We start from the raw sequence: 16,818 nt of genomic DNA on the forward strand, positions 1-16,818 counted from the left end.
GAAACAACTGGCTGATAAAATTCAAAGTCTAGTGGTGACATAACTATTACAGGGAAAAGTACCAAAAGATTGCAAGAGAGCAAATATTACACCAATATTCAAAGGAGGAAATAAGGAAAACTCACTAAATTATAGACCAGTGTCCTTGACTAGTGTTGAAGGAAAACTATGTGAAAGAACAATAAAGGAAAGATGGATGGAACATTTGGAAAGAGATTAAGTTTTAGTAAATTGTCAATTTGGATTTAGGAGGGGAAGATCATGCTCCATGAATTTACTGTCCTTTTATTCAAGGGTAGTCAATGTTATGCAGGAGAAAGACAGATGGGTGGATGGTGTCTACTTAGACTTGAAGACAGTGTTTGAAAAAATACCACACCGAAGACTGCTATGGAAGATAAAAAAAAAATTATGAAAAAATTGGAGGAAGACTGCTGGAGTGGATGGAGGATTATCTAGATGATAGAGAGATGAGAACTGTAATACAAGACCAAAATTCATCTTGGCTGAGAGTAACTAGTGGTGTTCCACAGGGGTCAGTGTTGGGACTGATAATGTTTGTAATACATGTATATGTGAACGACATATACATGTATTACATTACATGTATTACATGTATTAAATGAAGAAATAGACAGTTATATGAACTTATTTGCAGATGATGCTAAGCTGATGAGAAGGGTAGAAAACGTAAATGACTGTATGTTACTGCAAGATGATTTAAATAAGATACGAGTAAATAGATGGAGTAAATCTTGGCAAATGGAATTCAATTAAGTAGATGTAAAGTAATGGAATTTGTAATTTGTAAAGTAATGGAAGAGTAAGAAAAGAATACAATATCATTATGAGATAGATGGTGTGAAGCTAAAGAAGTCAAAAAAGGAAGTAGATTTAGGAGTAACAATTACTGAAAATTTGACTCCAGACAGACACATTGATAAAATTACTGGAGAGATGATAAATTTATTAAAAAGAGTATGACTGGCATTCTCATATTTGGGTGAAGGAATGATAAAAAAGTTGATTTCCATGATAAGACCAAGATTGGAACATGTGGCAGTGGTGTGGTCTCCTCATACAAAGAGGAATATTATAAAATTAAAAAGAGTACAAAGAGCAGTCTGGAGTTGAGTAAGTTGACCTATGAAGAGCGATTAAAAATGTTGGAAATCCCTACCCTTGAAAATAGGAAAGAGAGAGGAGATTTAATAAACATCTATAGAATGATAAATGGTATGGAAAATGTGGACAAAAAATGTTTATAAATTTTAACAGAGTACAAGGGGACACAGTAAGAAGTTGAAGAAAGTTAACTGTAGAAGAGACATCAAGAAGTATAGTTTTCCTAATAGAAGTCTGAACAAATGGAATGAATTCAGTGAAGATATTGTCAATGCTGTAACTGTCCATGTTTTTAAGACCAAACTGGATAGATATAGAGATGGGATACTATGAGATCACTCCCCTCCCGTGAACCACAACTAGGTGAATACAACTAGGTAAATACACACACACACACACACACACACGAAGTAACAAGCGGAGTACCACAAGGGTCTGTGTTGGCACCTATAATGTTTCAGGTCTATATAAATGATATGACGGTGGGTTTAAATAGCTACATTAACATGTTTGCAGATGATGCAAAATTGATGAAAGTAATAAAGAACCAAGAGGATTGTGAGGAACTACAGAGGGATATTGATAGAATTTATGAATGGAGTAAACGATGGAAATTAGAATTCAATATAAAGAAGTGCCATGTAATGGAGATGGGAAGAAGTAAAAGGAGACCTTCATGGGAATATAAGATGGGAGGAATCACAATACCAAAGAGCAAAGAAGAAAAAGACTTGGGAGTAATAATTCAAGACACGCTATCACCAGAAAAACACATCAATGGAATATTTGGCTCCACATATAATTTGCTAGCAAATATCAGGGTGGCATTTAATTACCTAGACAAAGAAATGATGAAGAAAATCATAACACACATGATACGCCCCAAACTGGAATACGCAGCAGTGGTATGGTCTCCACACAAGAAGAAAGATATAAGGAAATTGGAAAGAATACAAAGAACAGCTACGAAAATGATACCTGAATTGGAAGACCTAAGTTATGAGGAAAGACTGGAAGAAATTGGATTACCAACACTACAAGAAAGAAGGGAAAGAGGAGACCTGATAACAATGTTCAAATTAATAAACAACATGGTGAAGATAGACAAAGATGACCTAGTTGTAAAAGTGGAGGAAGGAGATAGACGTACAAGGGGACATATGAAGAAATTAAAGAAGAGTCATTGTTTGGGAGATATTAAGAAATACAGCTTTCCGCATCGAACGGTTGAAATATGGAATAACTTAAAAGAAGAAGTGGTTGCGGCAAAGAGTGTGCACGTTTAAAGAGAAATTGGACAAATTCGGGTATGGAGACAGGAATAATTGAGCTTTGGCTCAGACCCTGTACTATACAACTAGGTAGGTAAATACACATTTGTTGGAGAAACAAATGAGTGAGCAAGAGATCATACAGAGAAAGGCAGTAAACTTTGAGAAAACAATAGAAGAACAATTAAATGAGGCCAAAATAATGCAAATGGTGGTAAATGTTATCAAGACAAATGAACTCTTGTAAGAGAGAGAGTTGACAAAAAGAAGTGTATAATTGTCTTTGGGGTTAAGGATATTAAGGAAATCAACAAAGCAGTAAGAGAGAAAGAGCTGAAAGAGATAGTAAACAAAGTGATGGGAAAGGTACAAGAGGAGGGAAGATGTCTGGTTAATGAAGTGGAAGAATATCACAAAGTTGGGAAATTCACAGGTGAAGGGCACAGACCCATAAGAATAAAATTTAAATTACAGAAGGAAGCTGAGGAGGTTCTGGCAGGGGCCTGGAGATTAGCTAAAGGTGAGGTAACAAAAAACATTTGGCTGAGAAGAGACTTAAATGAAAAGGAAAGAAAAGAGCTCATTAAAATGAGGGAGGAAGCAAAGGTAAAACAAAAAAAAAAAAAAAAAAAAAAAAAAATGAGAGAAGAGATCAAAAGAGCAGGAGATATTCTATTGGAGGGTGTTGTACATGAAAGTGGGGAAGTGGTACCTGAATAGGAGGGAGAACAGGGAAACAAGCTAAGGAGTAAAAAGGGCACTTTGAAGGTAGCTTACACTAACATTAATGGACTCATCTTGGGATTAAGGGAATTAAATGTTTATTTAAGTGAGAAAAGTCCAGATATAATGGGCCTCATAGAAATAAAATTATATGATGAGCTAGAGGTAAAGAACATTGGACAAGATCAATACAATTTATGGAAAAGAAGTAGAACATATAAGAAAGAAAGAGGAGTGATATTTCTAGTTAAGAAAAGCTTAAAGGTAGTTGAAACAGAATATGGCAACGGATTAGCAGAGGCAATAAAAATTGGAGTGGAAAATACATAAGGCAAAAAAAGGCAATACATAGTGACGTATGCACCACCAAAAACCAATGTCTGGTCAAACAAAGAATATGAAATAATGATAAAAGACACAGTGAACTGGATAGAGAAAATGCTAAGTAGTGATAAACTGATCATGATGGGAGACTTTAACTGTAAGGTGTGTTGGGAACAGTGGTACACGGAGAGAACAGTATCATCTTGGGGAAATAAATTATTACAGCTGGCAATGGATAATATATTAACTCAATGGATAAAAGGTGATACAAGATTCGGAAAAGATGGAGAAACATCAAGACTAGATCTATTATTTAGTAAATCAGAAGGAAATGAGAATGTTCACAAAGGGTGTCCATTAGCCAAAAGTGACCATGCTACCATAGAATTCAATATAAATGAGGAAATAGAGAATCAAAGGAATGAAGAACACTATGTTGGGAGATTAAACTACTGTAAGGCAGACTTTGATAACATGAGGAAGTTTTTTCAAGAGGAGAGATGGGATAGGTTCCATAAGGCTACAGGGATCCAAGAGAAGTGGGATGAATTTCTTAAAATATATAAAAAAAGGTGAAAAAAAAATTTGTGCCTAAAAAGCAGACAGTAATAGCTGGTAAAAAAGAGTGGTTTAATAAAAGATGCAAAGCAACAAGAAGGACGAAAGAGGATACATGGAAAAAAATGGGGAAAAAGTAAAAGAATTAGCCTATGGAATAATTAGAAACAAGCAAGAAATGATTATGTGAAGATCCTGAAGGATGAACAAAGACAATTTGAAAAAGATATAATAGACAGGTATAAACATGAACCCAAACTTTTCTATAGATATGTGAATGGTAAACTGAAAAGCAAAGTGAGTATAGGAAAGCTAATGGTAGATGAATTGGTTTATGAAGACATGAAAGAGATGGCAGAAGTGATGAATAAGAGCTTTAAGGAAGTTTTTACAAAGGAAAAGGAATTTATAAGGCCATTGTGCACACCTGAAAATGGAAAAATAGAGGAATTTAAAGTAACAAAAGAGAAAATTGATGAAATCATCAAAATGTTAGATGTGAGAAAGGCCACAGGACCAGATGGAGTGTTGGGATGGGTAATAAAAGAATGCAGTAACCAGCTTAACAATAAATTACATACCATCATATGTACCTCTATTAATGAAGGAATAGTTCCACAGGATTGGAAAAGGGCAAACCTTGTACCCATATTTAAAGGAGGAGACACACAAGACCCACTAAATTATAGACTGGTTTTGCTGATGAGTGTGGTTACAAAAATATGTTAAAAGATAATAAAGAACAAATGGACCAAGTTTTTGGAAGATAAGGACATTCTCACAACTTGTCAATTTGGCTTTAGAAAAGGAAGATCTTGTGTCACTAATTTATTATGTTATTATTCAAGTGATTCATATCATACAGAAGAGAGGTGGTTGGGCAGACTGTATCTATCTAGATTTAAGAAAAGCTTTTAATAAAGTACCACATAATAGACTGCTGTGGAAGCTAGAAAAGATAGGTGGTGTAAATGGAAAAATGCTGAAATGGATGGATGATTTTCTTGAAAACAGAGAGATGCGAACAGTAATTAGGGACTAGACATCAGTGTGGAGCCCAGTATTAAGTGGGGTCCCCCAAGGGTCAGTGTTGGCACCAATAATGTTTGCAGTGTATGTAAATGATATGGTGGAGAATGTATCCAGCTATGTGAGTTTTTTTGCTGACAATGCAAAACTTATGAGAAAAGTGAAAGGAATGTAAGATTGTGAAGAATTAAAAAGAGATATAGACAAAGTGTGGAAGTGGAGCAACAGATGGCAAATGAAATTTAACTCTGGTAAGTGTAAAAAGAGAGAAGAGGAGGCCACTTCCTCAGAGGATACTCTCAGAGGAAGTGAGGCATCAGAGAGATAGATAGGCAGAATATATATAAAATTAATTGCAAATAGATTAAATGGAAACTGTATGGTGGCTATGATTTGTCTCTGATAGTTGGACAACTAAAAATGAAATCCTCAAAACTCACCATTTTCAGGCACATCATGACATCATCATAAAACTCAAGATCTGACATGAAATTCAGTTGAGCTTGTGTTCCTACATTGAACTCAATCAGTGTCTGAATGAAAGAGCTGTCAACACGAGCCACTCCCTGGATGACCATGGCAGCTCTGAAAGTTGCAAATAAAATACCACAGCATTATTATTTGGGGTAACAGTCCCCAAATGTCACAACCAAAGTCCTCTGTTAGGAAGCTCCATCCTAGCTCTAGCAGAACAGGGAAACCAAATGTAAAAGTGAGAGGGGAAAAAACACAAACTATATATTATATTGTATAACTGAAGCCTAATACAGAAATTACATAAGGAACAAGTATTTAATATACCAAAATTCTAATTCAAATTTAAATTTAATCCAAAGATGAGCATAATACTCAATACATATCAACTACTATATCTCTTAAAGAAGTGTGCAAAGTACCTAAGAATGTGAATCTTTTCATTCTACAGCTTTGGGTTCTGACTAATAAATGATTTTGAAGGTTATTTCTACATGTACCAGGAAAAAATACTATGAAATTGATAAAATCAAAGATGCACATATGCAGCTATGTACAAAAGATACCTTACCTGTAAGTACCTTACAACAGTGTTATGTAAACACAGTGAGACAGATGGGGAAAAAGAGATGGTGCTATAAAATATAGGTGTATTATAAGATCACTTATTAAGGTTATTGAAAAGGAGAAATGTGTCCATAGATGCAATGACTAGTTTAAGAAATAGTTTATTCCTGTCAATATTGACATATGGATCAGAGGCTTGGACACAGAAAAGGACACAAATCAAGAATGCATGCTCTGGAATCAAGTTATCTGAGAGAGGCATGTGGTGAGGAATGAAAATGTATGACAGATGTACTATGAGTGCCTGTGCAAATGGAATGAATTGTAAAGTAGTGGAATGGGCAAAAAAGAAAGGTAAGATATTTTGGCCGCACTGAAAGGATGAAGAATGAAGAGTTTGTTAGGAAAGTGTAAATGAAACTGAATGTGCTAATAAGAGAGGAAGGTCACATGGAAGGTGGACATGTCTAACGTTTTCTTAAAATGTTATTTCTTAAAACAGTGTGATATAGCTCCTGAAACAGATAGTAGTTACAAATATCTAGTGTCATGATGCAAAAAAATACTTTACTCACCCAACTTCAACAAGACTATGAGCATTACGATTCCATAGGGAAACCTGAATCTGTCCTGCCAAGTCATAAGACAGTGCACCATTCAGGAGCAGCTCAGCATTAAGACCATTCTGCAGAGGCACTATCTGGAGGTGGTCCTGCAGCAGAAGTGTGCCCTGCCAATCAAGACACTTTATTACTCACATGTAAAGTACCTGTAATCATAACTAAAGGCTACAAGTTTCTTAAACTGTATCAGTTTTGCTGTCATTTCTTGCATTATACCATAAGTTCCTTTCTACGGTGGAACAGCGGGTTAAGAGTGTGTGTGTGTGTGTGTGTGTGTGTGTGTGTGTGTGTATTTACCTAGTTGTATAGTACAGGGTCCAAGCCAAAGCTCAATTAGTCCTGTCTCCATACCCGAATTTATCTAATCTCTCTTTAAACATGTGCACACTCTTTGCCGCAACCACTTCTTCTTTTAAGTTATTCCATATTTCAACCGTTCGATGCGGAAAGCTGTATTTTTTAATATCTCCCAAACAATGACTCTTCTTTAATTTCTTCATATGTCCCCTTGTATGTCTATCTCCTTCCTCCACTTTTACAACTAGGTCATCTCTGTCTATCTTCTCCATGTTGTTTATTAATTTGAACATTGTTATCAGGTCTCCTCTTTCCCTTCTTTCTTGCAGTGTTGGTAATCCAATTTCTTCCAGTCTTTGCTCATAACTTAGGTCTTCCAATTCAGGTATCATTTTCGTAGCTGTTCTTTGTATTCTTTCCAATTTCCTTATATCTTTCTTCTTGTGTGGAGACCATACCACTGCTGCGTATTCCAGTTTGGGGCGTATCATGTGTGTTATAATTTTCTTCATCATTTCTTTGTCTAGGTAATTAAATGCCACCCTGATATTTGCTAGCAAATTATATGAAGAGCCAAATATTCCATTGATGTGTTTTTCTGGTGATAGCGTGTCTTGAATTATTACTCCCAAGTCTTTTTCTTCTTTGCTCTTTAGTATTGTGATTCCTCCCATCTTATACTCCCATGAAGGTCTCCTTTTACTTCTTCCCATCTCCATTACATGGCACTTCTTTATATCAAATTCTAATTTCCATCGTTTACTCCATTCATAAATTCTATCAATATCCCTCTGTAGTTCCTCACAATCCTCTTGGTTCTTTATTACTTTCATCAATTTTGCATCATCTGCAAACATGTTAATGTAGCTATTTAAACCCACCGTCATATCATTTATATAGACCTGAAACATTATAGGTGCCAACACAGACCCTTGTGGTACTCCGCTTGTTACTTCACACCAACTTGATTTATTATCTCTGATTACTGTACTCATTTCCCTACCTTGGAGATAATCCTTCATCCACTTAAGTATTTTTCCTTTTAGCCCTCCTCGATGTTCCAGTTTCCATATGAGACTTTTATGTGGAACAGTATCAAAAGCTTTTTTCAGATCTAAATAGACTGCATCAACCCAACCATCTCTCTCTTGCAGTTTTATCTATTACTCTTGTATAAAAGCTCAGTAAGTTTGTTTTGCAAGATCTCTCTTTCCTGAAACCAAATTGTTTTTCTGTTATTATATTTTCTTGTTCAAGATATTGCACCCATCTGTTTTTAATGACTATTTCACAGAGTTTACTTACAATACTCGTGAGTGAGACTGGTCTGTAATTCAGTGGTTCCATTTTATTACCTCCTTTGTATAACAGTACTATATTTGCTCTCTTCCATTCCTTTGGTACTTTTCCCTCCTTCAAAGAACTGTTAATTATCTCCATATTGGTTCTTCCAATTCCTCTCTACATTCTTTCAACATCCATCCATTTACTTCGTCTGGTCCCATTGCCTTCCTAGTATCTAGCTCTTCCAGTAGTCTTTTAATTTCTTTTCTTTCCACTTGTATGTTTTCTATTCCTTTCTGTTGTTCCTCATCTCCCAGTGATGCAAAGACAGTTTCTCTTGTAAATACAGACTTAAAGCTTTTATTCAGTATCTCAGCCATCTCTTGTGTGGTTTCATAAATTTCTCCATTTTTCGTCAGCTTTGTAATGGTATCTCTATGCTTTATTTTTCCATTTACATATCTATAGAAAAGTTTGGGTTCTTCTTTACACTTTCCAACTACATCTCTTTCAAAATTTCTTTCTTCTTCTCTTCTTATTTTAACATAATCATTTCTAGCTGTCCTGTATTCTTCTCTATTTATCTCATTCCATTGTTTCCTCATTTTTTTCCATGCCCTCTCCTCCTTCTTTTTTGCCTCTGCGCACTTTGCATTAAACCACACTTTCCTATTTTCTTTTACCTTATATCTTGGCACATATCTTTCAACACCTTCTCTAAACTTGCTTAAAAACACTTCATATTTTTTCTGCACCTCCATACCTCTTAATAAATTACTCCAATCAAGCTCTCCGTAGAATTTCTTTAACCCTGTAAAGTCTGCCTTAGCATAATTTTTTCTCTCATTTTTATATTCCTCATTGAATTTTGGCACTTCTTCTTTGATCTCTATCTCCATCTTCACATGATCACTTTTTCCCACTGGACACAAATATTCTATACTTGGTTCATTTTCTGGCTTTTTGTAAAAACCAAGTCTAGTAGTGATGGTTCATCTTCCCCTCTGTACCTAGTATTTTCTTTCACCCATTGATCCATCGTGTTTATCATCATAGTCTGTAAAAATTCTTCACTCCATGTACTGGCAATCCCTGTCACCTCCATCTCCCCCCAGTTTATCTCCTTGCTATTAAAATCTCCTACTAGTAACACCTTGTTTCTTATCTTTAGCATGTCATCTATACTTTTTATGAACTCGCTTTGCATGTGCTTATAATCATCAGTCCCCCAAGTGTTGGTCTTTGGAGGCATGTACGCAACAATAATTTTTCTGCTTTCTTGTCCTTGGATCTTGATCTCCACACTCAATGTTTCTGGCCTCCCTTCACCATATTCCACTGTTTCTATCAAGATGTTTTTTCTTACTAGAATCATCAGTCCTCCTCCTCCCTTATTCTTTCTGTCTCTTCTCCATGTGTTATATCCTTCTTCTTCAAATTCAAAATTAATCTCCCTTGTTAGTTTTGTTTCCGTAATGCATGCCACTTCTGGTTTCTTTTCATGTAAATAATCTCTTAGTTCCCTTAGGCTGGACACTAATCCATCTATGTTTGTATACATAACTTTAATTTCATTTATTGTGGACCCATTTCTTTTGTGTTCTCTCTTTGTTTTTTTGTCTTAGCCTCCTCTTTTAACTCTTTCACCTTGTTTCTTTCCTCCTCATTCATTTCTCTTCTTATATATATATATATATATATATATATATATATATATATATATATATATATATATATATATATATATATATATATATATATATATATATATATCCTTCATACGTGTGTGTGTGTGTGTGTGTGTGTGTGTGTGTGTGTGTGTGTGTGTGTGTGTGTGTGTGTGTGTGTGTGTGTGTGTGTGTGTGTGGTGCTTTGTCTTGGCCATTCTGTGTGGAATAGTTGGGCTGGCATATAAATAGATACATATTAGTTAAAAAATATAGTCAGAACCATACAAATATTATTCAAACAGGAAAAGAACACAAAGCAGGATTAGTCAGTTACATATGAATAACTGAAAATTCTATGGAAATTCAACAATTCAACATAATATAACTCTGTAAGTTTACATTATGTATTATATTTCTACTGCAAATATTCCTACATGCATTTCTCTCATTACTGAATATACTAACATACCTGAAGAGCTGTGGTTCTTTCTGATCCTGTTCCAGACCAAACATGTCCCATTAGCTCTCCTTGACCTGTGAAGAACACATAAGGACGTAGCTGTGTGTTCAGCAGTGTTATCTCTATCCCTGCGTTGGCTTCTTCTCCATCATCCACAGCATCCTCCCCACCAAACACACTAAGCCCACCCGCAAACATGCCAAACTGCAAGAAATTAAGGAAAAAATATGAGATGCAAAGTCTTTTATTATGTGCACATTAAAACTTAGGAAATTAAATACATACAACCTATAAAAGTAACAATTTTCCATTCATACATTATCTTGAATCTGTTTCTTGCTTTACAAGAAGGTAAATATAGTGGATTCTCAACTTACATTAAGTAAGAGATTTAAAAAGTGAGATAGGGATATATGATGCTTCTGTATTTTTTATTTTTTTTTAATTCTCTTGATGGCTGTATGAGGGAGATAAAAGCTAAAGTAGGAAATGCTGATGCAAGGCTGAGACAGAATGGAATGTAATGTTCTGTAGTAGCAGGTCCATTTGCAAATGACACTAGCAAAGAGTGGTAGAGAACTTCTGAGAGTGATATTTTCTATAGGCTGTGTAAGATGGAATTTGAAGGTGAATGTTGGGAAAAATAAGGTGACGGTATTTGAAAAGAGAGAATCAGGAAAAGTATTTGGTGGACTGAAGATATTTAAACACAGGAAACTAGATATTTCCCCATAATATCCACATTCTCCACCCCCAACATGTCACTCACCCATCCCACACCACCAAGTTTGTGTGTAACTTCTCCCCATTTCCTTGAACTATTTACTAACAATATGAGTAATATTCATTGGGATGCAGTCTATGAAGAGCCTTGTCTGAATATGGCATTCAAAGATTTTTATGGTATGGTGTGTGATACATTTACACAAACATTTACATTGGCAATCATAAAAAAAATGTAAAGACCATATACATAAATACTACATCACAGCAGAAATACAATGATCCGTGAAAGAAAAGTATAAATTGGAAGGACTGGCAAGTTAGTGGTCCCTAACCTATGAACACATATATAAGGAATATCGCAACAAGCTAAATGATGTCATCTACAATACAAAAAAACAATACAATATTAATGAGTTAAATAAAGAACAGGGCAACTGCAAGAATATTTGGGAAGGTTTTGAATAATATCTTACACCGCAGTCAAAATCTAAATAAAATAATAGTGTTAGTGAAGAATTACATAATCACCTCATAAATGTCAGTAATGAAATTTCAGAAAATATCCCAACAACCCAAACAACCATTCAAACATTTTTAGGCAACCCAACCAATATGTCTCTTTACCTGACCAAAGCTATGCCGTTAGTAGAAAATATAATAAAAGCGATGAAAAACTCGCCGAGTGGCCATGATGGTATAACAGCCGAAATCCTTAACTGTATAGCTACTCTAATCTCTCTACCATTATCTTACATAATTAATCTCTCTTTCCGCGAAGGCGTATTTCCCATTAAGTTAAAAATAATGTATGTCACCCCGATCTTCAAATCAGGCTGCCCAAACAACCCTAATAACTACTGGCTGATATCTGTGTTGCCTGCACTGAGTAAAGTATTTGAATGGGTGATGTGCTCTTGCTTCACAAACTACCTCAGCAGCAACCACTTGCTATCCCCCAGCCAACATGGCTTCCTCTAGTCCTGTTCCACTGATACAGCTCTCTACTTCTTTACTAAAATCATTAACCACACTTTGAAAAGAATGAACATGATGTTGGTATCTTTTTAGACTTCTCTAAAGTATTCAACATGCTAGATCACGCAATACTCCATGCTAAAATGAAAAATATCAGAATTAGAAGTCTCCCACTAAAACTATGAAAATCCTACCTTACAGACCAAAAACAAATGGTATCCTATGACAATACAACCTCATCTCCCCAAACAATAACTATAGATGTGCCATAAGGCTCAATTTTAGGCCTGATATTGTTTCTCATTTACATAAATGACCTTTGCAATAATGCCAGTAGTAGAGTGTCGTCCATCCAGTTTGCAGATGATACTAATATTGTATCCCACAAAAATCTCACACAGTTATTTATCTTGCTAAATGCCAAACTAAACAAACTGAATGAATGGATTACTGCCAACAAATTCAGCTAAACCTTGATAAAAACCCACTATATATACTTCTCCCAACATAAACTCCAACTACTCTCTCCCCCACCTCTACATTGGCAATACACCAATCACACACATGGAAACTACGAGTTCCTGGGAGTTTTTATTGATTCTAAATTATCCTGAAAAGAGGATATTAATAAGTTAAGTATCAAGCTCTGCAAATTATGCAGCATCATATTCCACATTAGACAATGGCTAACCTTAGTAGCCATGAAATGTATATATTACTCCCTCATTTATCCCTACCTCATGCATGGTGTAGTATTGGGGGGTAATACATACCACACATATCTCAAACCGTTACTAACCATACAAAAACATATTTTAAAAATTATTACATTTGCAAACAGATTTGATTCAACCACACCCATATTCTGTGAAAAAAAATTTTCAAAACTAACCAGATCTTTACATATTTTACTTTATTATCTGTATTCAAAGCTGTAAATGGTCTCAATGCATATGGGCAGAATTTTGAGGTTCTAGCAAAGGTATAACACTAGAGGACAGCACATTAAGACAGCTGTCCTGATAGCCACATTCTCACACGCCAAGCAGCCCATCCAGTATGCCGGCCCAGTGCTATGGGACTCCCTCTTTGCCTCCCTCAAGCAAACCACCAATTTAAATGCCTTCAAATTCTGCCTGAAAAGATTAATATTTGACCAGGAATAGTACACCCACTTAAAAGAATTGTACCTTGTAGTTTATAAGTTTGAATATTACATATGATTTTTTTACATGTACTTTTAAATTTGCAAATGGTTAGTTTATTTTACTAGTCATTCAAGTGTATCTTAATATGCTCAGGTATGGACAAAAGCTCTGGCTTATCAGACCTATAAATTACTGATTTTTTTATGTTACACAAATGTAATTATAATATTGAATAAAATATATCTGACGACTAGATATTACTCTAAAGAGAAAAGCTATATGAGAGAACAGTGGCACCCACTGTGTTGTATAATGCTGAAACCCAGAACATGGAACAAGAAACAGTTGAATGTTTGAGGAGTATGTGTGGAGTAACATGGAGGGACAGAATAAGAAATGAGAAGGTAAGAACTGGTGTTTTGATAGTGTTGGCTGGACAGACAGATCAATGTGTGTCAAGATGGTTTGGGCAAGTAGAGAGAATGGAGGACAAACAACTAGCAAGGAGAATAATGTGGCCAGATCTGTATGGTGAATGGTTAAAAGGAAGGCTATACCTGGACTGGATGAACTGTGAAAAGAACACTGAATCAGAGACGAATTACTGTCCAGCAAGTAGGAACAATTGTGCAGGATAGAGGTGAATGAGAGAATGACAGTAGTGGGTGCATGAAAACGGCACAGTCCTGTTGACTTCTGGGAAAGTGGGCTCATCTGGAGAGGCCAAATGGCATATGGACCCAGTTAGGGTGTGGGACACTCCATAGGAAGTACCCTGCATCTACTGTGGTCTTGGGATTGGAGTAGGTACAGGATAGGGAATAGTCTCAATATGAGGGGAAAGGGTAAACCAGAGTATGCTGTCAGGCCTTGCTGCGACTGTGGAAGTATATGGCCAGGTCTGCTGCACATAAATTCCTGTGGTGTAGTAAGGTTGTCCATAAGACTATCCCTTTCCATCAGGGGCTGACAGCTATGTGTGTGCATATGTGTATGAGTGTGTGGTGCTTTGTCTGGCCCATCCTGTGTGTGATTTCCAGCCTGGTATATAGATAGATAAACAGATAGATAAATAACATTGAAGAGAAATTATATTACCCTTTTTCACTATGGACACTGGAAAAATGAAAAAAAAAAAATTAAAAAGGCATTCTTGTGTGGCTTTCTGACCATTAAATGTGCTAAAATTTATTTAAACAAGTCTCTGCTGCTGTAGTATAATGAATTTAAATTGGAGCTAAATGATAGTAAGATTTTTCATATAATGCATGTAAGAAACTTCCCATAATTTAGGATTTATAGATCTTATTGAATATTGTTTCCCTCCCCCCCCCAAAAAAAAAAAGAGCACAGCATTTCCAATTTAAGTCATAAAAATAAGTCAGTGTCTATTTACAATTATTCTTGTGCTCTCCTATTGATTATGAAAATGCAACATAGTATAATATATAAGAAAGCATTTCAAAAATAAAGATAGCCAAAAGACAAAATGATTAATAAAATTGCATTCTACAGTTATACTGCACAATACACTTACTGACAACAGTCTCATGCTTGCATCATCCACATCCACAAACACATCAACAGTGGATCTCTTCAGCAGACCACTCTGGATCTCTAATATGTTACTGAATGATGAATTGGCACTTTTGTCTTGAGAGAGTGGACGTGAAAATGCTGAGGAAAGACCACCTTGACCAAGTACATTATAGTTGGCATACTTGGCATCCTTCAGAATCTTATGAAGGATCTGAAAAAAAATATATACAGATTATTTATTTAAAACATCTAGCACTTCAATGGAACATTTAGTTTTCAGGAATCAGAAAGTACAAAAGAGATTTCAAATGGAAAGATATTAGCAATCAAACTTTACTTTCAGAATAGCAAACACTATCAAATTTTTACCTTATCTACACAAAAAGTAAGAAGTAAATATTAGTTATTAAGCTTAAATTATGCAGAATCCTGCACTAGGGCTTACATCAATCAATGCACTTACCTTCTGCAAATTATCATTACTAGAAGCCAAATCCCATAATCTTCCCAGCAGTACAGTATTTAGCTCTCTAGCACTTTGTGAAGACAAGACGTCCAACAAAGATTTGACAAATTCTTCAGTTGGCTTATTCTGAAGAAGTATGTCTGCTGCCATGGCCCTCACGCTGGAGTCATGTTGACGACCAAGTTCCAAAAAGATCCTCTCTAATCTTTTTAATGCCTAGAAATATTGAGTTGTCTGAGTTCCACAAGTAAATCTGTCAAGGTACAGCTGTCTTTGTATTTCAGGAATGAAAGAATAAACAAGGGAATATCAGACAAACAAAAGAATTAATGAAACATTAAGGACAAAGTTGGACATCTAAATTAGAGCAGTAAAGCATAAGGAACACGGATGGATCACAAATTACCTCACTGTTTAAGTAATTGCTAGGCATTATTTGTAGAGCCCTGGTAGCAGCAATTGCTGGTTTCCGAGCTTCTCCTTCCGCAAAGCCTAGGAGTATATCTACAGAATCCTTGGCTTGAAGATTCTTGAGGCTCCTGATGTACATCAACTGACAGTCCTCAGTTTCGCAGTTCTGTAGTCTCTCAACCAGCAGCTTCTTCACAACTGAAACTATCTATAGTACACTAGTAAATATTTTCAGAATATGAAGGTTGCAAACTATACTTTACAGATCTTAAGTTATAATATTTTTTTCTTATTTCTGGACATCATTTGCCATCATTCTTTAAATCAATTATTTGTCTATCAAAATGTTATGAAGTACTTATCAAAATTGTTAAGAACATAACAACATAAGGTAATAAGGAAAACAGTAAGAAGTCATAAGGCCTACACATGGCAATCTATAAAACATACCTACATCCACCTATCATGCCCATTCATAAATTTGTCTAATCTTCTCTTGAAGTTTCCTATTAGATACACACTTAATCTACAACTCTCTAAAGAATGTATATTCAAAAGTTTCAATCTTTCTGTGTAAGGAATATTTCTCATCCCTTGTATCTTTTCAGTAATTTTCTTCTATACTGACTCTCACCAACCTAAATCCTTCATGTAATACGGTGAAAAGAACTGCACAGCACATTCTTGGTGACTGATCATCAGTGTACTAAGAAAGCCTTTTAAAAGTTTTGCTTTTCAAGGTTATAATGATCTTGCTCAAAATTTAATAAGATATGTACTGATAAGATTTTACTATGTGTGAGAGAGACTGGCCTAGGGCACAAAAGATTAAAAAGGGAAAATATTTAAAAAATATAGGTCAATTTAATTCTGGAGATGGCCATGTGGAATGACAAAATGGGATGGTGAGAGTAATGAAAGTATATATGAGAAATGTACAAGTAATGATATAAGTGGTGTAAACTGTGGTTTGGTGGAATGGGTGAAATGGAACCCACTGAGATGGTATGGCTGTATGAGATGGATGAACAACAAAGAGTTTGTAAAGAAAGTGTATGTGAGCAAAGTTGAAGGTGCTAATATGAGAGGAAGGGCACTTGGGAAATGGAAGGATAGGTTAAAGGAGTACATATGTGAAAGAGATTGAG

At 35.4% G+C, this 16,818-nt stretch overlaps 1 protein-coding gene across 7 annotated transcripts in view; it reads right to left on the reverse strand.

Annotated features, from left to right (window-relative positions):
- Nucleotides 1-16,818, reverse strand: part of LOC135111444 (microsomal triglyceride transfer protein large subunit-like) — a 70,151-nt gene that overhangs the window by 2,596 nt on the left and 50,737 nt on the right. For all 7 annotated transcript variants that reach the window (XM_064024781.1, XM_064024753.1, XM_064024761.1 and 4 more), the window contains 6 exons: nucleotides 15,666-15,878; nucleotides 15,257-15,475; nucleotides 14,792-15,004; nucleotides 10,415-10,609; nucleotides 6,647-6,801; nucleotides 5,471-5,615 (listed from right to left, as the gene is read on the reverse strand). In XM_064024781.1, the coding sequence (XP_063880851.1) occupies nucleotides 5,471-5,615; nucleotides 6,647-6,801; nucleotides 10,415-10,609; nucleotides 14,792-15,004; nucleotides 15,257-15,475; nucleotides 15,666-15,878 (1,140 nt within the window). The remainder of the gene's footprint in view (nucleotides 1-5,470; nucleotides 5,616-6,646; nucleotides 6,802-10,414; nucleotides 10,610-14,791; nucleotides 15,005-15,256; nucleotides 15,476-15,665; nucleotides 15,879-16,818) is intronic.

This window comes from Scylla paramamosain, chromosome 2 (assembly GCF_035594125.1).
Source record: "Scylla paramamosain isolate STU-SP2022 chromosome 2, ASM3559412v1, whole genome shotgun sequence".
NCBI lineage: Eukaryota > Metazoa > Arthropoda > Malacostraca > Decapoda > Portunidae > Scylla > Scylla paramamosain.